General features: G+C 33.3%; 2 protein-coding genes and 1 non-coding gene across 3 annotated transcripts; 2 read left to right on the forward strand and 1 right to left on the reverse strand.

The window, feature by feature from the left end:
• The first annotated feature begins 6,134 nt into the window (after positions 1-6,134).
• On the forward strand, positions 6,135-13,612 carry LOC100814479 (auxin response factor 8). Its single transcript, XM_003553089.5, has 14 exons — positions 6,135-6,785; positions 7,013-7,128; positions 7,291-7,389; positions 7,486-7,542; positions 7,637-7,792; positions 7,868-7,952; positions 8,797-8,887; positions 8,967-9,131; positions 9,217-9,339; positions 9,833-9,908; positions 10,643-10,790; positions 11,599-12,596; positions 12,676-12,866; positions 13,035-13,612. Exons 1-14 carry the CDS (start codon positions 6,743-6,745, stop codon positions 13,210-13,212), a joined length of 2,526 nt encoding a protein of 841 aa, XP_003553137.1. The 5' UTR covers positions 6,135-6,742; the 3' UTR covers positions 13,213-13,612.
• A 1,427-nt stretch (positions 13,613-15,039) lies between these two features.
• Positions 15,040-15,112, forward strand: TRNAE-CUC (transfer RNA glutamic acid (anticodon CUC)). Its single transcript has one exon. It is a non-coding gene; the product is annotated as a tRNA-Glu (tRNA).
• Positions 15,113-17,005: 1,893 nt separating this feature from the next.
• On the reverse strand, positions 17,006-18,035 carry LOC100817673 (uncharacterized). Its single transcript, XM_003553091.3, has one exon. The coding sequence runs from the start codon at positions 17,838-17,840 to the stop codon at positions 17,274-17,276; it is 567 nt and encodes a 188-aa protein (XP_003553139.1). The 5' UTR covers positions 17,841-18,035; the 3' UTR covers positions 17,006-17,273.
• Between the last annotated feature and the right edge of the window lie 5,804 nt (positions 18,036-23,839).

Raw genomic sequence — 23,839 nt, forward strand, 5'->3', positions numbered from 1 at the left:
AATGAAACTGGTGGTTAGGTTATCAAAATGTAAACGAGCTTTCTAACGACATTAAGAATGATATTCCCATCACGAAAATATATTAACAGAATTATTATTTAACTTTATCAACATATATATGTGTAAACAATAGCATAAGTCATTTAATTTACATTTTTTGTCTCTAAATCTTTGACCCATTTTTTCATATTTTTAGACTAAAACAACTAGCTTAAGCCCACTTGAGTCCAACTGCTTCGAATATTTCATGATTCCGATTGTGGAACCAAACTTATTTAACGTATAAAGTAAATTAAATTTATTGTACTATGTTAATCATATGTAGTATGTTAAATAAAATTAGGTCCCATCTTTATTCCAATATATATATATATATATATATAGGAAGTTGGGCATCATTCCATTCCCTGTTTAATTACACTATCATTTTTACCTTTTTATGCGTGTTGAAGTTAAAATAAAACGAAGAAGAAAATTAGTATTAGTAATCATAGTTTCAGGCTTTCTACAATCTTCCACCTCGTTTCCCTCTCTTTTTCTCTCTATTTTTGCCCTTTTATGAGAAGTAGGGAATTGAAGTCATCTGTTGGCGTTACGAAATTATTGCCTTCCCTTTTTTATTTTCTGTTTTTTGCTCTTCTTAAAATATTAAACAGTAAAAAGTGTATTAGAAGTTTTATTAAACATGCCTTTAACTCTTATTAACTATGATTAATCCAAAACCCCACTACACAAACACCGTCACTTATTTGGAAGACGTGAATTAACTTGGATGTTTCCTTATTAGTAAGAAAAAACTAGTCATGTCTCCTATCAACAATACCTAGTTTTATCAATGTGAAAAGATTGATAGAAACAACGGGGAAGATTATAAAAGTACAAAACTCAATTATTCTTGTTAATGTCACAGAAACAACATCAAAACCAAATAGTAATCACTAATTTCTAAGCCAACAAAATCAACTTATTCATGTCTCACACAGTCACGACAACTTTCTTCCTAGCCATGATTGGTCTTACAATTTTTCACACTTGAGGGGAAACTAAAATTGAAATCACAATCGAAATTGACTATTTATGTGCACACTTTGAAGGGATTTTCAACAAATTTAATGTTTTCGTATTCTTTGTTAAAAAATTGTAACAAACATTGCACTAATATGCTTTCTTGGCTTAAATGACAGTTGGAAGGGTTTGGCATCAGTGACCCACAAGACAAAGATGCATGTGAACGTCAATCCTGCATTTGACTTATTTTCACCACATACCCTCTTGGTTTTCTTCCCTAAGGAAAGAAAAAACTATAATTAACAATGATATTCATCGAAAAAAAATATAAAAAAATAGTTATACTCTCTTAAATATTCTCTTTCACATTTTTTTTCTAATACTCTTTTTATTATTAATTGAAATTTATTAAAAATTATTAATTTTGATGGATCTCATTTTTTATTAAATGATTTTTTTCTTCTGAGACTAACTAAAATTTGTGATTTCAATAAATATTCAATCAATCATACAAAGTATTAGAAAAAAAATATTACAAAGAATGTCATTACCATTCCTCGTAAATTTTTTCTTTAAAAAAATATACACTTTAATTTTTCTTTGAAATTTTTTATAGTACATTTTTTCGTGAATAGTTTTATAGTACATTGGTCATGCTGGTGGACGTATGGCGTATATATTCATAAGATACTGTAATAATGTTCAACAATTTTTCCAATATTAGTTTAAGACTTTGCAATCAATAATGTTCTGCGTACCGTAAAATATTATTACTATTAAGCTCCTTATACCATCATTGTAAAAATCCAAGTCAAATGATCATTTTAAGGTTGCAAGACATGATACAAATATAGTGTATGCTTTTATTCTATTCACACTATTCATCATTTATAATCTTTAATTTTCACGTGGAATGATTTAGTACATATTTGGCCATACAGGTGCTTTTGAGAAAATTTTACTTTTATTTTTTCAGGAAAATAGAAAAAAAAATATATCTCAATAAGTTAGTTGAAACAAATTAATTTACATGTACAGAAATTTTGTCCCAGTCCCATAAGAAAAAAAAATTTAAAAAAATCTATCTCCTTACCTTTTCATTTATTTAAATAAAAGAAAATATGGCAATATTTGTATATTCTTGCGTGAAGTGATTTTTTCCCCCTGAAATCATGGGTTTCAAATGATTGCTAAATGACATATAACACATCACGTAGTATTAATGCAAGGGTAGTTTGTTTTCTTTTGCATGGATGTGTATCAAAAACAAAAATATATATATGGACTTTTTTACTTCATTGAAACTTACTCTGTTTAATTTAATTGGAATATGCGTGACATTATTCATAAGAATTTAATTACTTCAGATTTTCTAAGGTTTTACTATTATAAACTAAAGGAATGAATAGAATCACAACCTCGTGGTAAGATTGACAGCCTTAAAAATAAAATTTTGTTATATTGAACAATTTAGTTGTTTGGTTTTTTCATAAGTTTTTTAATACGTATTTCAAATTTCATATAAGCTCTATCATTTAACTCTTTTGAAGGTTGATTTTAACCTATACATAATTTGGGAAAGAATATAGCTATTGAATGTTTCAACGACACACGTAATACCAAGGCAGATGAATGATGGGACAAGTTAAATTCAAGGGAATAAAAAGAGAAGAAGAAATGGATCAATTGGCCACAAGGTTGATGGGATAATTTATAGGAACACACTGAAATTGCATTTCAAGGAAGATATAAACGACTACAAAAAAGAATTGGATGCTTATAGAGATTGTTAGGATGAGGAGGTAGTGAGGAAATTTAATCAACTTAAAAGTAGGGTTATTAAGGCCCCTTTTAATTTGAAGTGGTTGTCTATTTTTAGTTTTGAAATTTTGTAAAATCAAAATCAATTTTAGTGTTATTAATTTTGAACTTTTGATTTAAAAACCCTGCTGAAAATAGAAAAAAGAAATTTCCCAAAACTAATTCCAAATTATTGATTTTTCGTCATCCTCTCAGCTCTACCCACAACCACCATCAACATGCCTCCACAATAGCACAATTCCTCTGGCACATGCTATGAATTAGATCTAACTATTATCCTTTCTTCATCTAATTTTTCGTGGCCCTTAAGATCCAGAAACATGCAGCCCTCAAGATTGGATCTAGTGAAGGAGAGACAATGAGAGGAAGAAAGAAGGTGAGACATTGAGAGAAAGGGGTGGGTGAGCGTGAAGAGAGATGACAAAGAAGTTGGAGTTATGAAATTAAAACCAAAACTTGGAAAACCTATTTTTATTGTTTTCAAAATGATAAGAAAAGTGTTTTCAAATTAGGTAAAAAAAAAAAAACCAAATCAACTTTATTTCATCCGAATATGTTTTTGTTTTCAAGACGAATTTTAAAACCATAAAACAAAACTGACAACTACCCCGAACGAGATCTAATTTATTGGTTCGAGAAAAAGCTCCCTAAAGACAAATAGCTAAAGTCTTTTGGCTTTGGGACGATGATAATAATTCCAAATCCTGCGATGCAAGTGTTATTGATAGGAAACTTAGGAAAAAGATTGATAGATTAATGAATAAAGATGGATTTTGGATTGAAAATCAGAAGGGCATTAAATCCCTTGCTAGAGAATATTTCACAAAATTGTTTGAAAGCCAAATAGTTGACCATGGAAGGGTTATTAATGCAGTCCAAACAATACTATCAGACACTGATAACTTCAATTTGACTGTCTCATTCAAGATGATTGAATTCAAGCAAATCCTTTTAGTATGCACCCGGATAAGCATTAGGGCCTAGTGGACTTAATCTGGCGTTCATCCAACATTTTTGGGATATTTGTGGTGTGGAAATTTCGCAAGCATGCTAGTTTGGTTTGAGGAAAGTGTGTTTCCACCAAATGTCAACTAGACAAATATAGTACATATTCCCAAGTGCAAAAATTCCAACTCTATGAAGGAGATATGACCTATCACATTGTGTAATTTTGTTCATAAAATTATCTCCAAAGCTTTGGTGAACAAATTTCACAAGGTTATCTCCAAATATGTTTTATGAAGAGTAGTAATGGTGTTCTATCCTGGATAACATATTGATATCTAATGAAATAGTTCACCATATGAATTGCAAGGTAAGGGGTCACCATGGAGAAGTTAGCATTGAAGATTGACATTAGCAAAGCCTATAACTGGATGAACTAGGGATTTTTACAAGATATAATGAGGAAAAAATAGTTTGATCAGAAGTGGATTAAACGGGGCAATGTTTTGTGTTAACTATTCAATTTTGGTTGATTAATAATGAAGTACTGAACTTATTACTTTGGGGCAAGGTTTGCACCAAGGAGATTTATTTTCTTTTTTTCTTTTTTTTTGTTTATTAAGTCTCATCTCTTGAAAAAAAGGTTGAAGGTAAAGGCAATATTCAAGGAATAAAGGTATGTTAGGGTGCTTCTATTATTTATCACTTTTTTCGTAGATGGATCATAGCATAAATATGAAAAAAATAATATTCCTTCTATCTCCAAATAAGTGTTGCATCTAAAAAAATGTTTCAAAATAAATGCTTTTATTTTTTTTCACTAATACCCTTAATAAGAGTTACTTTAGTTTTTCAATATAATATTAATATTAACGTTAGTTTTGTAAAATCATAATTCTCTTTTTATCTATTTATCAACTTTTTTAGTTTGTGCAAAACAATAATATAGAATGACACTTATTTTAAAATAGAGAAAATATTACTTTTTTATTCATAAAAATTGAAGATGAATATAATTTTTTTTTACAATTTATATGCATTACTTAATCAATTGAGTTAGACCTTACTAATACAGAAAATATTACTTATTTTCATAATTATGCATTTAATTTATTTCAAATATTCTTTATTGTAATTCAATGTTTTTTTATATCAATAAAAAATTAATACAATCATTTTTTTTATTAATGTTTAATACATTGATTCGGTTGCAAGTGCAACTTCATTCAAAATAAATATTTCAGATTTGACTCTAACAAAATTTGAACTCCCTTATTACAACAACATACTTAACACATCCCCTCAAAAAACTTAAGACATGTTTACAAAAATTATTTTTCCAAAAAATAATAGCTTGCTTCTTTTTTTTCTTTCTAAAGTTACTAAAAACAATCAATTATGTTCAAATATACTAAATACTTAATTATTATTTTGGTCTCTAAATTATTTAAAATAAATTAATTTAGTCTCCAAATTTTTAAAATTTAAATTTGGTCTTCAAAAGTTTTTTTTTAAAAAAAAATAGTTTAATCTCCAATTTTTTTTAAGTTTCAATTTGATCCTCAAGTTATTTTTTTAAAAAAAGTAAATTTAATCTCTAAATTATTTTAAATAATTGAATTAGATTATCAAGTTCTTAAAAATTTGAGAATCAAATTGATTTATTTTTAAAATTTTGATAACCAAATTAAATCTTTTAAAAATTTAAAGATTAAATTGATTTATTTTTAAGAATATGAGAATGAAATTGAACTTTTTAAAAATTTGAAAACTAAATTAAATTATTTAAAATAATTTCAAGAAGCCTAAACTAAATTAAACAATAAATATCAATAAGAACTAAATCTACACTATTGAAGAAAAAGGTAAGAAAAAAAATATGTTCATGTATATATGCTCCATTTTCCATGCGTTGAAGCAAATGGGAGAAAAGTGGTTATGGTATACATAGCTTTCAATGATGATAATCTCTTTGCTTTAAACTTTTTCTTATACTTATTAGTTATTACCCTTCAAACATCCATTTGCGTAGCACGCGCTTACCGTTCTCTCACACATATTTTATTTTTTTTTCAATTTTTTTAAATAATAATAGTAATAACAATTATTTTTATGGTACTAATATTTTTCTCTCTATACTACGTACTTCTCACAGCGACCGGTGAAGGATGGTGGCACATGCCTGCTGTCACATCACTCCAAATCAACGGTCTAGATTTTCAGGTACGGAGGATCCAACGGCTGAGATTGCTTCATCAGCCCATAACCCTCTAACATGGATTTTCTCTCTCCTACGCTTTCTCTCTCTACTGCAGCATGTCCAGCTTGGTCGGGACCCCCTTATATATGGCAAAGCCCTTCTTTTATTTTTCTCTCTCTGTCACTTTCTCTCTCCTCTCTCATCACACACTCAAACTCTCTCTCTCACTACATTGGTTCAAAGGCAAAAATCCTGACTTGGGTCTCAATCGAAAGTGATAGGCCACAAAAGAGAGCCTTTAGTTTCAACACCACACTTCACTCTCAGCTTCCATGGCGATCTCGGGGAACGTGCCACCGTTGCTGCAGGTTAACTTCAATTGGGTTTGCTTTCTGCTTTGAATTTGCCAAAAAAAGAGCCAAAAAAAAAAACTTTGGTTGTTGTTGCAAGTGTGGTGGATTGTTTTGTTTCTGGGGTTTCTAAGGTGGGAGTGAATTTGTTGGGCTGCTGTGGTTTTTGGATTTGGGTGGTGTTTGATTTTTTTAAGGTTGTTTTGTATTTTGTGGGGGGTGTGGACTATGGAGTGAATGCATTGGCATCATCATGGTGGAGGAGAATGTTGGGGAATGCTTGTGCAATGGCTTGAAGCAAATTGAGGGTAGTGGCTGCTTTGAGCTAGGGTTTCATGTTTTTATGTGATTGGTTGATATAAGTACTAGTGTGTCTTTGTGTAAAGGAGAAAAACAAAAGAAGGTAAAGCTTGATTATATGAAGCTTTCAACATCAGGGTTGGGGCAGCAGGGACATGAAGGTATCCATTCTATTCCAATTCTCTCCTTTTGTCTTTTTATTAATATTTTTTTTGTTAAATTGAGCTAACATTCTGTGCTCTTAAGTTTGGCTTCTTGTCATACTTGTATATAAATGTAAGGTGTCCCTTTCATACCCCCTTTTGTGTTGCTTGGACATGCTTGTGAGTTTTTTGTTTTCCTTTTCTCTTTTTGATAATTTGATTGATGTGTGAGCAATGATGGTTAGGAGGGGAGAAGAAGTGTCTGAATTCTGAGCTATGGCATGCATGCGCGGGCCCCCTGGTGTCCCTACCAACTGCAGGGACTCGTGTGGTTTACTTCCCTCAGGGTCATAGTGAGCAGGTTTTTTGTTTTTTTTAACTACTTACTCTACTCTAGATTGTGTCAATTTGCATAATACAGAAGATACTGGATGGTTTCTTGCAAACTTGATGTTGAAACCAATTCAATAGATTCTCTGTAAATGGAAACTGAGATGCATATGATGTTGAATGTTGATTCCAGGTTGCTGCCACAACTAACAGAGAAATTGATGGACACATTCCCAATTACCCTAGCTTGCCACCCCAGTTGATTTGCCAACTTCATAATGTCACAATGCATGTGGGTATACTATCTTTTTCCTTTTAGTTATGTATGAGGTATGATTGCCTACATTTAGAGTAAACTCAGTGAACTGGAGTATGTGTTAATTTTCAGGCAGATGTTGAAACGGATGAAGTATATGCTCAAATGACATTGCAGCCATTGACTCCGGTATCCTTTTGTTCTTTGATTAGCTCAATGTATGTGTTGTGAAGTTCTCTTAATGATTCTGGAGCTGAGATTTCTTTTTTCACTTTGGATGTAGCAAGAGCAGAAGGATACATTTCTTTCTATGGAATTGGGCATTCCAAGTAAGCAGCCGTCAAATTATTTTTGCAAGACATTAACGGCCAGTGACACCAGCACGCATGGGGGATTCTCTGTTCCTCGTCGTGCAGCTGAGAAAGTTTTTCCTCCACTGGTAGGTTTCATATTTTGCCAGTGTTTGACTCTGGTTGGGTATAGATGCATTATCTTATATCTGCATGCTATACAGGATTTCTCGCTGCAACCACCAGCACAGGAACTAATTGCTAGGGATCTCCATGATGCTGAATGGAAATTTCGACATATTTTTCGAGGTAGTATTCTAGTTCCTTATTGATTCAAGTCTCATGATCTTGTTAGTTGTTAGTTTATTGTGTGGATTAGGGACTTTTGCTTAAGATTTTGAGGCAAGGGACTTTATTAGTCAGCAATGTCTAGTATATCTTAATGATATTTTTCTAATCTGAAAAGTCCCTATACTTTTTCAGTAATTTTTAAATGAGTTCTTGTAGGTTAAAAACTACAAATAGGCCCTATAGTTTTAAAAATGTTTCCAATGTGGTCCCTAAATCTAGATTATTGTTAGGTCCCTACAAGGACACAATTAAATTTTTTTGAAACTATGATGACTTTTTATAATTTTTAAACTTGGGGTGCGGGGACCTATTTAAAAACCTTGAAAGAGTACAGGGAAGTGCAGATTAATGTAGCCTATCTTAAATGAACAGAATCTGGGAATCCTCCTGTTTGTACTTGTGTCAGATATATTTTGCTTACTACTTGCTAGATTTTTTCTTCTGTAATTTTCAAAAGTTTCACTGATGTGCATGCAAATCCATCAACTGTATCAATACAACTATTATGAGCATATCTCAATCCTCTTAATATTTGGTTATTGCTAGTTGTACTGTGCAAGAGAAATTTTTTTTTCGTTTCCTTGTTTTAAATTAATGTCATGATTTTGGCTGTTTATATTTTTGTTTCAGAGTCATTCATTCTACTACAACAGAAGCATTAAACTTTAAGTTCACAATTGTTAAATTGGAGATGTGTACAATTGTCATTGTTAATTGTACTACTTATACATGATCACAAACATTTAGCTCAATAGAATTTTCTGCACTTGCTGATGTGCTTGTTGCATTCATATTATTTCAGGACAGCCAAAACGACACCTTCTTACTACAGGCTGGAGTATATTTGTTAGTGCCAAGAGACTTGTGGCTGGAGATTCTGTGCTTTTCATATGGTATTCTTACCTCCTTAAGCAACCTTTTCTTGCCCTCTGAATGCTTTAGATCGATTATTCTATGTATTTTTACTTTTAGGAATGAGAAGAACCAGCTCCTTTTGGGAATACGTCGTGCCAATAGACCGCAAACTGTAATGCCGTCATCAGTTCTATCCAGTGATAGCATGCATATTGGACTTCTTGCAGCTGCTGCCCATGCTGCCGCAACCAATAGCTGTTTTACTGTGTTTTATAATCCAAGGTTGAGAATGTTGTCTACATTTGCACTTATGATACTTCTTTATAAGAAATTATAATGCTTATTTTAACAGTTAGATCATTGGCAGGGCTAGTCCATCCGAGTTCGTCATACCACTTTCAAAATATATCAAAGCTGTGTACCATACACGTATTTCTGTTGGTATGCGTTTCAGGATGCTTTTTGAGACTGAAGAGTCAAGTGTCCGCAGGTACTTGCACACATTAGTTAATTGTATTTTTCAGATATAGACATATTTAATACAGAATCTGTTTCTTTTAAATAAATCAAGATAGTAATGGCTTGGCTTAGCCTGCAATAAAATGTGTGCAAGTTTCTTGGTGAACTGGTGAGTAATTTGAGCCTTGCCTGGTTATAAAAGCCATGCAAGCTGTAGCAAAGGACATAGTAGTGGGAAATATCATATAGGTCAATTGCACGGTTGGCTAGCTCTAAGTTGGTATGTGAGAGAAAAACTTCAGCTGCTGCAATCTGAAGAAAGTATATGCCAACTACTAAATTTGGGAGTCTGGAACTGTACTGTTTTCCTATTAGTTTTTATTTATTTTGGTAAATGAGCCTAAAACCTAGGGTTTATAATCTGAAGGCAGTGGAAACCTAGTGGAAAAATATTATTCTCTTGTAATGCTACGCCAAACAATTTTTTCCTTTGCTTATCCAAGTGTCATATTTTATTTTTGAAGGTATATGGGTACAATAACTGGCATAAGTGATTTGGATTCTGTTCGGTGGCCAAATTCTCATTGGCGCTCTGTCAAGGTAAGGAAGAATGCATTGCAATGTATTCAAAAGACTATGCAGCAGTGCATACCACTTCACAATTATACACCTTGTTATATAGACTGCATAAGGATGTAGTTATTTTAGATATCTGACCAGCTTATTTGGTATTTCTTTTTTCTCATCAAACCATAGGATTTATTGCAGTGTCTGTAATATTGCCTCCATCATTTCTATAGTCTTATTTTCCCTTTTGTTCAGCTATACCTGAAATAACCCTTCGATGGAGCAGAGCATATCAAATTTAGAATATATTCAATTTAATATGTGGTTCCTCCTACCCCACGCCCCCATTAAAATGGGAAAAAAAAATTATACTATCAATCAAGGGCTTTTCTACAGCTTTAATAAATGAATGTTCAATTAAGAAAAGTGTCATTTGAAGCTATGAACAAATTAATTTATTTTTGAAAAGCCATTTTAGTTTCTTGTTGCTTGTATGATACACAGGTAACTATAAATGCAAATCTAGGTTGTTTCTCATTTCCTCTTACCATGTCATATCTTGTTCTACTGATTTTTTGTTTTCATTCCTATTATTACTACTAGTACGTAAATAAAGTAATTTTAGGCATAACACTACGGTCCTTTGTGATTGTCCTGAAAGAGAAAGACTGATCTATGCCAATAGCATTTTAAAAGTTTCAGGCTTTGATTTCATTAGATATTTTAAGAGATTTGATATTACTTGATCTTTATCCTGTTGTGGATAGGTTGGTTGGGATGAATCAACAGCTGGAGAGAGACAACCACGAGTGTCTCTGTGGGAAATTGAGCCATTAACAACATTCCCGATGTATCCATCATTATTTCCCCTCAGACTGAAACGTCCATGGCATCCTGGCACCTCATCTTTGCATGGTATTTTTTTTTTCTCAATGCTGACTTTTTTATTTATAGATGTTGTTCTAATTACCAACTAGAGTGTTAGTAAGGTACACCGTATTTTTTATTAATAAAAGGATTTTTTATTTTTATTTGGATGGGGCTTTAAATTGGCGATTTACATTTCTAACTAGAATTGTTCATTTCTTTAGTAAAAAAATGAAAATTGAAATTATTCCTAGTGATCTAAGAAGCAAGTATCCTAAATATTGGCATTTTGGTTCCATGTGCTTATCTAATATGTCTAGTATGCTTATCTGTTATGTTATATTGTGTTGCATATCCAAGACTTATCCTATCCTTTTTTCGATCCTTTCTATTCAAAACTTTATGGATTATTAAATGCTTAAACATATTGTGACAGCCTTAAATATGCTTATTCAAGTTCTTTTTCTCTATGCTTCATAGGGTTGAAGTGAATTTTTGATAAATACTGAAATTTTAAGTTTATATTTACATTCCTCCCTTTCTCCACCCACTAAAGGGAAAATTTTACATTTTCAATAGTCTCTTCCTTCTGTCCAAACCCAATGTGATTTATTTTTTATTTTTTAATATTTTTGGAATAAAATGTTGTATATATGATAAGAAATGTTCTATTTGTGTTTTCTAAAAGTTAATTATAAATTGGTAATCAAGTTAGCCAAATTAGTGTTTTAGCTTTCATATATTCCTTCCACTCCGTGTACACAACCTGGGGATTATATTTTCTTTTTCCAAGCAAATGACATAGTTATTGAGTGTCTTCTTTTGCCTCATTTCTTTACTAAAAATCTTGTTACAGATGGGAGAGATGAAGCTACTAATGGGCTAATGTGGATGAGAGGTGGACCTGTAGACCAAGGTCTCAATTCCCTAAATTTTCAAGGAGCTGGTATGTTGCCCTGGATGCAGCAGAGACTGGATCCAACTTTACTAGGAAATGATCAGAATCAACAGTACCAAGCCATGTTGGCAGCTGGTTTACAGAACTTAGGTAGTGGATATCTCATGAAGCAACAAATGATGAATTTTCAGCAGCCTTACCACTATCTTCAACAATCTGGAAACAGTAATTCTCCTTTGCAACTTCAGCAGCAGCAACCAATTCAACAATCTGTGTCTTCTAACATGCTGCAGCCACAAGCTCACGTGTTGACAGAGAACCTCTCTCAGCACCTCCTTCAGAAACCACATAACAATCAAGAAGTCCAAGCACAACAGCAGCAACATACTTATCAAGACTCGCTCTTAATTCCGAGTGATCAACTCCATCAGAGACAACACTCTGGCATTCCTTCACCATCATATTCAAAACCAGATTTCTTGGATTCGAGCATGAAGTTCCCTGCTTCAGTTTCTCCCGGGCAAAACATGCTTAGTTCACTTTGTCCTGAAGGAAGTGGCAGTCTCTTGAATTTATCGAGGAGCAGTCTGTCCTTGCTGACTGAACAGTTACCGCAACAGCAATGGACTCAAAAATATGCACCTGTGCAGGTCAACACCTATGGAGGCACTGTGTCACATGCACAATATTCTGGAAAAGATTCTGCAATGGTGCTACCACATTGTAACTCGGATGCCCAAAATTCTACGCTTTTTGGTGTCAATATTGATTCATCTGGCCTTCTCCCCATCACAGTCCCTGGTTACACCACCTCGTCTGCTGACACTAATTCATCAACAATGCCATTAGCGGATTCTGGTTTCCAGGGTTCTCTATATGGTTGCATGGATTCATCGGAGTTGTTGCAAAGCGCAGGGCATGTTGACCCAGAAAACCAGAGTCAAACCTTTGTCAAGGTATGATTTTCAAGTATTATGCAGCCTTTTCAGCCCTTCTTTTTTCTTAATCTAGTTGCTTAATTTTGTCATTTCACAGGTTTACAAATCAGGGTCAGTTGGGCGCTCACTTGACATATCCAGGTTCAGCAGCTATCATGAACTACGCGAGGAGTTGGCTCAGATGTTTGGAATTGAGGGGAAGTTAGAAGACCCTCTTAGATCAGGCTGGCAGCTTGTGTTCGTTGACAGGGAGAATGATGTTCTTCTCCTTGGAGATGATCCGTGGGAGTAAGTACCTAGTTTCAATTGCACTAGGCTTCTACTCATGAACTTGCTTTGTCATTGAAATATTCCATCATTAATTTCTTATTTAAAAAAAAATGCTATGCTAATTTATTTCACTTGGTTTATGTTTGTTGACATTTTCTTCATTGTTATGTGTTTTACATCTTGTAGATCATTCGTCAATAATGTTTGGTATATCAAAATACTTTCACCTGAAGACATTCAGAAAATGGGGGAACAAGCGGTAGAATCCCTTGCATTAGGTTCAGGACAAAGGCTAAATGGCACTGGTGCCGAGTCTCAGGACATAGTTTCTGGACCACCATCAATTGGCTCACTTGAGTACTGAGAAAATTGAAACATGTATTCCTTCAGACCCCATGGTCAAGAGAATTTCTCTACATGTTTTTATTACTTAAGTTGGAATATGTTGTGTATGATCTGTTCCCCCCTCTCACCCTCATTATTACTATCAGCATTTGAAGAAAAATATACATTTATGATTAAAAAAAACCTTAGGACATGCTTCTGTGCCAATTTGAACTTGGGGCACTGCAAGCTAGAGTTAGTGTTACTGCTATTTTAGCATAATATTTTATTCAACTTTTGCATGAACTAATGTACTCTAGATAGGAAACTAGAGAAGGCTGTTTATGCTTTTGAACTGTCTATGTATTCTAAAATGCCATCACTTCCCAGTTAAGGGGTCGAACTTTTACCTCAAAAAATGTATGAGTAGTATTTTACTATATTGCCATTGAAACCATCAACCCACCATACGACATGTCTCTTAAATGCTACTATTTTGTAGCTCTATATAAAATTTGTGCACGGTTAAGTAATATTCGTCATCTGCTCTGTTAAATTTCTATTTTGTTGGTATTTACCTATTTGAATTGGTGATTTTTTTAAGTTATTATTGGAAAAAATTCAAGTCTTATATTGATTAGAGATAAAATTATGTAAGTGAGGAATAACTCTTATCTCATGAATTAACTTTTAGAGTTGAATTAGATTTAAATTCACATTTTAAGAGTTACTAACTATGCAATACTTGTTGGTTATGTTTTATTGGAGGGTTTGTCTCGAGTATTAGTTTAATTGCTTAGAAGTTATAATAGCAAAACATCTTTCTGTATTCGGGTTTGGATTATGGCAGATAAATTTTTGGTATGAAAGTTTTTTTTTCTTACAAAATAGACAAAAAATTATTGCGAAATATTTATTAGTGTTGTTGATGATTAAATTTTACTAGAGAATTTTGTTCGTCACTTTTAGTGAATTTTTCTTTTCAATCATTCTTTTTCATTACTAACGGAATGATGTTTTTTATTTATTTTTCCTATATTTTGAGCCATTCCATGGAAATAAATATCATTTATCATTCTTTACTTTTATTTGTTAAATTGTCACCTTTTATTATAAAAATATTTTTTGCACAATTACATTTAGTTTTTACATTATTTCCCCTTTTTTTTCGTGGGGGAGGAGAACTTCATCGTTTCCATTTGTAAATAGCAAACTAAGTGTAATTTTGTAGAAGGGTTAGTAAAACAAACTTTAGGTTAGTATAATTACCGATAGTATTATTAATATAAGAATATCGCTAACTAATAGTCCAAAAATATCAATTAAGAAATTAATAAATAAAATTTGTTAAATTACTTAGTGTTATTAAAATCGGTTCAGTCCCGCCGGTTCGACTGAAACTCGGTCGCTTGTCTGAGCCGAGCACGCTATTGGATTGGAGATGCACATGGACTGGTTTGGGCTAGTGCAAACCGGTGACCCGGACGGTTTTGAAAACCCGGTCCGGGTTGATCTTATTTTTTATTTTAAAAAAATGTTAAACGATGGAGAGATCAGAATCAACGTGGCTTCAAGGCTTTGAGATGAATAGAACTGTAAAAAAATTAAAAAAAAAAAAACAAAAACAAAAAGGGGAAAGAACCTTGATACGAGAAGAAACTTGGAAATTGAAGAAGCCGTTGAAGATTGGAACCGACGCCATTTTCTACGTCTCCCCCAACCACCCCAATGCTTAGTTTTTAATAATTTATCCTTTTTTTCACATGTAAATGTCAAATCCCAAAAAAATAGATTTTGTAATCAATATTCTCTCCGAAGGGTTTCCTTGAATTCTTTAAAATATAAATAAATATGTCAAATTTCAAAATCCGTTGTAGTCTAGTTGGTTAGGATACTCGGCTCTCACCCGAGAGACCCGGGTTCAAATCCCGGCAACGGAAGTTACTTTTTCACTAAAGAAAAAAAAAATTACCTACTAATAAGGTATAATTTTCAAGTTTTGTCATTCGTTATTCGGCCAGTATATATAGGCTAGAAATTTACCATTAATTTATCTGTTTTATAACAACTTACTCTTACAAATAATTTTTTAATACGAAAGCTGATCCTAGATGTTCCCCGAAATGTCTACTGAAAAAACATTCTCCTTCCCCCCATCCCCCAAAAACTGCAAACAAATGAAATAGTAATTTACTAAGTCCCAAAATGTGGTTATTGAATTGAAAATAACCACACAAACATTATCGAAAGAGTAAATTAAGAAGACCATTCAAAAGTCTTGATGAAATCACACGAGCATCTCCAGTTTTCATACTCGCACTTATTTCAGTCACAATATCATTAACAATTTCAAGTGGTCAATGTCCAACTCGAATGAACAAGTAGAAAGCCACACTTTCCAAAGTGGAAGAGAAAAGAATGTTCATCAGATACAAGAGCTAAGTTCCGGTACCCACATCACAACCATGACGCATTAAAACAGTTTCATACTCCCTTTGTTTTAGAAAAAATAAATTGAATCGGGAAAACACTGGCTTCAAAAACACAACTTAATCATCTGTTCCTGCTAATATATACCAACACAGTACACCTTAACTGAGTAGAGGTTTAGGGCATGTAATGAAGGCAGGACTTTCCACACTTCACATTATCATTAAACTGAATAAACCATTAAGTCCAACGATTCTGGCATGAACTATGACTTGTATTAGATATATGCATGCAGCAATTGACTTCACATTCACAATGCATTGTTTCCATAACAGTTACTCACCAGTCACCGCTTATATAACTAATAAAATTTTTATAATTCCAGCTTTTAATTCAACATCTGGCAAAAATACCAGATAGCACTACAATCACCTTTCAAACCCAAGATTTCACTGATTTCCTATATCATTGGAAAGGGCAACACAACAAGAATAACATTATACAAGGCTGCAATTTCCTCATAACCACACTACAGTTGATTGTGTGTGTTTGAGACCATTGTACACAGTAGATTGTGTCCTATATAACCATAACTGAATGCAAATAGCTTGCCTTATTTCCAACATTCGGATTGTTGACACAAACGCTACTCACCATAATACAAGCACAAGGTAAAAATTTCTACCATAATCAGTGTACCTTCTGCCAAACATTATCATCTTGTAACCTGACTGGTTGCTAATACTTCCACAACATTGAACACTACAAAATGTTTAAGACCAAGTCCCACAGCCAACGTGCAAATTCATAGTCAATTGATTCAAAAAGTTCAATTAGTTTAGCTCTTTATCGACAAGCCTCAACATTCACTCATGACATAAGAAGCCCCCTGATTTGACTATTAATAAAAAATAAACAATCATACTGTTCAGTGGATGCAAAATAATGCAGAAGCACCTCAGGGAAGAAAATAAGACCAAAATAGGAAGAGTAACTTATCCACCTTTTTAACTCAACAAAATTATACCAGAGAACCAAAACCTCTACCCAGAATTAAACCCGTTTCCCCCACAAGTAACATTAACTCTCAAAGAAGTATCTGTTTGGCTTGAGTAATCCAAAATCAAGTTAAATATAATAAATACCAACTAACTGATTTTAGGTAGATGTTCATATTTTGGTCTCATGGTGAAGAATAATTGATTTAAAATTCAAAATTAATCGAGTTAAAGCCCAAAAGTAAATCATTTCACTTCAAAATCAATTCGAATAAGAAACAATTTTGCAAAATCAATTTTTCAAACGCTCACCGAACACACAAAGTTGAGATAAATTAGTCACATATTACCAGAACCTGCAAAAAAAAAATAATGATGGCATTGCAAACAATCAACACATGACAATAAAATAAATGATACTATATATATCACGATCAATTCCATATCCAAGGTTTCAGCATTGCAAACAATCAACACAGGAAACCAACACCATAATAAACACCAAGAGTTGCCAATTAGAACTAAAAAACGCAAATACATCAAATTAAAAAGTAAACATAAACGCAGATACAGGGCCAAAGTTTGCACCATTTGACACTTTCACTATTCAATTCACCTATAATAATTATTAACAATCAACATAGAAAACCATACGGTTACGGAGGACACATTCTCATACCGAGCCCTTGGCCGGCGCCGGAGCGGTGGAGACAGCAGCGGTGGTCTCGGTGGCAGGAATCTTGACGTAGCCTAGCTTCTTGGGGCTCTCGATCTCGTCTTCGTCGGAGGAGAAGTCGTCGAAGGCGGCGGTGGGGTGGCGCGTGGAGAAGACGGACCAGACGAGGTACATGGTGGCGGCGGTGAGGGCGCCGCAGCCGACACCGAAGAGGAGGGCGAGGGCGACGCTGAGGATGTCCTTGGTGCGGTCGCGGAGGGAGGAGAAATCGTACGCGGAGGCGAACCCTAGGGGAGCGCGTGGGTTCACGCGCTCGGGCTCAGGGAGGTGAGTCGCGTGGGGGAAGAAGAGGTCGTAGGAGGAGGAGGGTTTGCCGGTGGGTTTGTCGGTGATGTAGAGAGGGGTGAAGGATCGGATCTCGGTGATGGTGGCGAAGGTGTTGGAGTTAGGGTTGCGGAACGAGTAGGAGGAGATTATGAAGGTCCTGCAGGGACGCGCCGTCGCGGTGGAGGCGGAGAGGGCCACGAGGAGCACGGCGGCGACAGCGATCGCGAGACGAGCCATGATGAGGGACGACGAGAAATTGAAATTGGAAGAGATATTTTGTGTGTGTTGAGGAAGAAGAGAAGGGAATGAGAAAAGATAAGAAATTGATGAAAACGGTGGTGGTGGTGTGTGAGTTTCCAAAGGTGTAGGTTCCAAGGACAAGTCAAATCTGTACCACTTAATTAAGGACAAAAATAATAATAAATTTCATCCTTCATGTTACAAAACTTTTTTTTTTCTTCATTTGAATTTTTTTTAACAAAAAAATAAAATATATATTTTTTAAATAGAAAAATAGTATATGCAGCATAAACAAATTAGATTATCTATCAATACCAAATTGACTTCGGTATGATAAGCGTTCATTTTTATATCAACAAAAATGTTTAATACCAAATATTATTAAAAATTTCTATAGATTATCTATCAATACCAAATATAATGTTAAAACTTTTACCATGATAATATATATTTTTTATTAATATTAAAATTTATGGTTTAATATTATATGATAGTTTAATAGTAAACGCTCTTTGGTCCTGATGCATCAGGATGACTGACAATTTAGCTAAACTAGCTTTTGAATTTCATGAAAAGAGTATGGATTGAGGATTAGGAGGTTTCGTATCAGGTTTCCTCCTTATTCAAATCTGATGTCTTGATAATTGCCAATTCTTCAAATGTTACTACTATTTGTCTATTTTTGTCTTTGAAAAAGAAATACTCTTTTTCTATTAGTCTTGATTTACTAAATCATAAAAATTAAGAAAAATTAGTCTCGTCTGGATTGAGGAAAATCTTGGGAGGAGGTTGGTTGGTTGTGGTCAATATAAGGCATGTTACACTATTGTTATTTGGTTTTCCCTTTGTTCTTAATTTTCTTTTGATTTTTATTGTTATTTGAAAAGGTTGCAATTTTTTTGATTGGTATGATCCTCCTCTCAATCGTGAGGAAAGAATGATGGTGGGTCCAATGAGAAAGCAGAATGAGTCAAATATAAAGGAGAAGGAATTATAGACAAAGCTCAAAGAAATGGAAAAGAAAGAGATATTGTTAGAGATTGGTCTTATTTTGGCCATTGTGTTTGTTGATAATTGATATGCTTACGTAATTTGAATATTTAAATCACATAACAATTATCTAATTTTTTGTCTTTTTTATTACTTCTTTTGTGTTAAAACATTGTGAATTTAGTTTCTTTTGAGTTTTTGTCTAATAAATTCTAAAGTTAGCTAATTTAGAATGTTTTAGAGTGTATTTTTTGTAGAATTACACAGTAGGAGGTCTGGAAGATGGTTGAAGTAGCATGCTCAATGCATCAACAACCGCTCAGTGCGAGGAGCCAACATGGAGGTCAGGCTTAGCCCGCATCTGCGACTTAGTCTACATTTTACGGCTTAGCGCGCTATCACTTATGCTAGTTGGACTTTTCATGTGCGCTTAGCGAGCACATGCAGGCTTAGCGCACGGTAAATGTCAAAAAACATAATTGTGCTGCATTTTAAAGGAAAAAAAAAGGAGAAATCAGAGAGTCTTTTTGGGGGACCAAAATAAGAAGCTAAGGCACGAGAGAAGAGAGAGAACTCATTTACCTGGGGACCCTTTCTTCCATTTTCTTCCACACCTCTTGTTTTCTTTTTGTATTAGTAAGTCTCTCATGATAATGAGAGGCTAAACTACTCATTGTTGGGAGCTCAACAACTAAACACTTTTGATATAATAATTCTAACTATCTATTTAATATTATTTTGATATTATTGTCTCTTTTATGTGCTTAATATCATATTTATGGCTTGATCACACATGCTCATGTAGTGTTATAGGGTTTATGCATTGGAAAATGTTTATCTCCTAAGAACTTGAAAATAGCATCTAGGTAATCCATGTCTAGGGATAGAATGATATTATTTAACCTTATTTAGGCATCTTTCTTTTTAAAGAAAATTATTTGATATAGCTCTTAAGGGATTAGAAGTGAAATTAGGTAATTTAGGCTCTTTTACACGAGGAATCATGGTTAGGGTATGCTAGTGGATGAATGTAATAATCGAAATAACGTTAAATAGTGAAAAACCCTTAATGTTGCATTAAGAGTAGTTTTGGTAGGCTGAGTCTCAACACGTTCCGTAATTCTACTTCAACCGATAACTCACCTCCTGAGTGTTTGTATTTTATCTCTTTAATGTGCTCTGCTTAATTATCTTCATTTATGTCAAATTTTATATTTCATATCATTATTTGACTAATATCAAATTTAGTTCATTGATTGCTTAAAATTGGACATATACAAACTCTGAGTATAGTCAAAGTCCCCGTGGACTCGACACTTGATCTTACCGTTTTAATTACTACTTGAACGAATTAGTACACTTGCCAATCCAACTAAACAAGTTTTTGGCCAATCCTGTCTAATAGTTTGTAATGTTGTTGTTTGTACAAATTGTTGGTAGAAGGTGCTGATGTAACACTTGTAGTTCAGTGAACTACAACTGGTTGGTAAAATGTTGTTACAATGTTGTTTTTGACTTAGTTGTTTAGTTACTTTGTTTAGGATGTAGTATTTGGAACCCAATTGGTTGTGATGTTTTTTTGTCATAATGTATTGAAATATTTGATGAATGAAAAAGGTTGTCTAGTTTCTTTTAACATATACTTGTGGTTATTGTTGCTTAATTGGTTTTGACAAATTAATAACCTCTACATCATTGATTAATTGGTCATTGATATTCTAAGTTTGCCTAATACAAAACATTTTCATATTCCACCATTGGAATCATCAGAACATTTTAAGTATTTCCAAAACCATACAAAATATAAGTAGTTGTCTGAGAATACATAAGACATAAAATAACCCATAAAGGTATAACATTATATATCAAAAGTCATCCAAAATAAGTAGATGTTTGAGAATACATAAGACATAAATGGTACCATCATAGTGGTTCATCCTACGCTGCATAAAATAACCCATAAAGGTACCTTGAAAGTCTTCATATACCAAAATTCATAAATCTATAACAGTACCCACAAAGTATCTAGTATTCCAAAATAAACATAACATATAAAGTTATCCTAAAAGTGTTGAGTCTATAATGTTGATGCAACAATACTTTGATATGAGATATGGCTTAGTGTAAGTGCACCAGATTGCATACGTGCACTTAGTTGAACTAATGATCTTGATTGGTCTAGCCTATGTTGATCCAGACGATTTATCATGTGCATATTTAAATGTTGCATCCTTCTTGGATTTCTGATATATACAATATAAAACAAACATAAGTATAAATAAATTAATGCATTGAATTTCCATAAAACAAACTAATATTTTTTTTTAAATTACAAGTTCACACATAAAAGAGGAAGCGGTGGTATATTTTTTATTAATAATTGCGCAGACAATTATTTTCAAGTTGAAGAAGTGATGGTTAAATTTTTCTATAATAATGATTATAAAATTTGAATATACAATGCAACTAAAGTTTCCCTGATAAATAGCATTCGTAAAAGACATTTTAATTTTTAGACATTGAAAGGAAACTAATATTTTTATTTTAATTTTTAATTGTAACTTATTTTATCTATATTATGACCTTTTTTTAAGTTTTACACAAAAAATTTCTACTTTTTAAAATTGTTTTACTACTTTATTTAATTTTATTTTCTTGACTTTTCATTTATCTCATTATATTATATATAAAAACATAATATAATTAGACAAACATAAGTATAAATAAACCAATGCATTGAATTTCCATGAAACAAACTAAACCAATGCAATGAACCTTTTTTTTTATAGCAGATGGTGTTGCATCATTCTTCCTTTTCAAATTCTGCCACATAGCACACATACAAATTAGCCAATGCATTTAATTTTCATGAAACAAAATTAACCAAAGTAAGACTGTGTAAGATTGTTCTTGTTTCCACCCTTTGGAATTTCCCTATCAGCAATTGTTTTACCTCTATAGGTCCTTTTATTGTGACCTAATTTTCACAGTTTGCTTGTTGTCTAGGTAATTTAAACTCGTCTATTGGCTCATCATTTGATTTGTTTCTCATTTTCTTTGGTCTTCCAGGTGCTCTTCTCATGTCATGATGGTTAATTGGTGGAAGATCACTCTCTAGCCACTTGTCTGGACCATTACATGCTCAAATATAATATGGGTAAGTGGACAAATAAGTGGTTTTCGTGCAAAACATAAGCACTCTTAGTCTAATATATGCATTGCATTATAAGAAAACATACTTATACCAAAATATACATACTTGTACCAATAAACTACATAGTCCTAAGGTTTGCAATTATTGTGTCACAAGCATGCAACTGCATGACAACAAGAGATTTCAGTTAACTTCCATTTCCTGCAACTACATTTTCTGTTGTTTATATTCACAACATATTTCTGAAAGTTTTTTGACACTTCAAATAATGATATCTGGTCATCACCACACTAGGTAGGAGTCTAACCTTCAACATCTTTCTCTATATTTCAACATCATTTCCCTCATCTTGGCAATCCACATCATCAAATATACCTTAATCCCTTCTACCAAGTAAATAATAGGCTTGCCCCTTAACTCTAAGATGCATTTATTGAATCCTTCACACATATTATTCACATGTAGATCACATTGAGTATTTGGGTCATATGCTGACTTGGTCCATGATGATGCTTTTAGGTCATCCAACTCCTTCCATGCACTCTCATGAGTCTATTTTAGCTTTTGCATAACCTTTTTTCATTATGCAATAGTTGTGGCTCTAACAGCTTGCCAAATCAATTCCTTTAAGTGCATCCATGGGTGCCTCTTTCTGAAGTTGCTATATAGATGCCTGACACATACACGATGTTCAACATCTTCACCTAGATCCTTAATTGCATGAACTAGTCCATGTGTAAGAAAAAAATAGATATTAATTACCAAAAAATTTACATGAAGAAGCTACTTTAATACAAACACATTGTACAAGTATGATAAATATCACCTTTTGCTGATTAGAAATAAAAGCCCATTTATTTCTCTGAATTTCATTTAGATCTGCCAGCAACAACCCCAAAAACCATGACTGTGAGTTTGTAGATTTTGACTCCACTATTGCATATGCAATATAGGTAGCATTAGGTTATTGCCATATTTACCTACAATTGTCAACAAATGACCACCATAATCACCTTTTAAAAAGCAACCATCTAATCCAATTAATGGTCTAGAAGTTGTTGCAAAGGCAATCTTACATGCCTCAATACACACATACATTCTTTCATAAATAGGACCCTTAGCACCCATCACACACTTGATAATAACTGTACTATTTTTGTTCGTATCAAGCAACTTAACATCATAACTTCTTAGATGACAGTATTGATTTTTAGTTGCACCTTGAATTTTATCCATTGCCCTGCACTTAGCTCTATAAGCTTGATGTATAGATAACTTACAATCCCCTTTCTCCATTGTATATGCAATCAATCCTTGTCTCATTATTGTTGGTGTATGTCTTAACAAGGGAACGATTTTTTTACTTATCCATTCAGTTGTAGCTTGCCTGTTAGTAGAAGTCCTATGGCATGTGTGCACATTCCTGAAAGTAACTATCGACCAATGGTTTCTACGCTTTGGTTTACTAACCCTTACACAAAAATGGACAACTTGACATACACCTAACAACAAATCTCGTCAAATCATTATACTTGACAACTAGATTTTTCTTATTGGTCATCGAGAAGGTTTTCATAGCTTCTTTAACTTCGAATTTGCTATTAAATATCATCCCCAACTCAAATTGAACATCTGTATCATCCGCAAGCATTCTAAATCTTGAAAATTTCTTCTTTTCTACCCCTTCATCCTTACTTCTTGTGGTGTCCAACTCATCAGTTTCACCATCCTCATCCCCAAATTCAACTATAGTTGCATCAAACTCCCAATTGTTAAGAGAAATTTCCTCATCAAGCTATGAGGGTGGTGGTTGAAGCATCCGGATGAGTCCCCCGTCGACAGGGATTTGAGA

This window comes from Glycine max, chromosome 18, assembly GCF_000004515.6.
Source record: "Glycine max cultivar Williams 82 chromosome 18, Glycine_max_v4.0, whole genome shotgun sequence".
Taxonomy (NCBI): domain Eukaryota; kingdom Viridiplantae; phylum Streptophyta; class Magnoliopsida; order Fabales; family Fabaceae; genus Glycine; species Glycine max.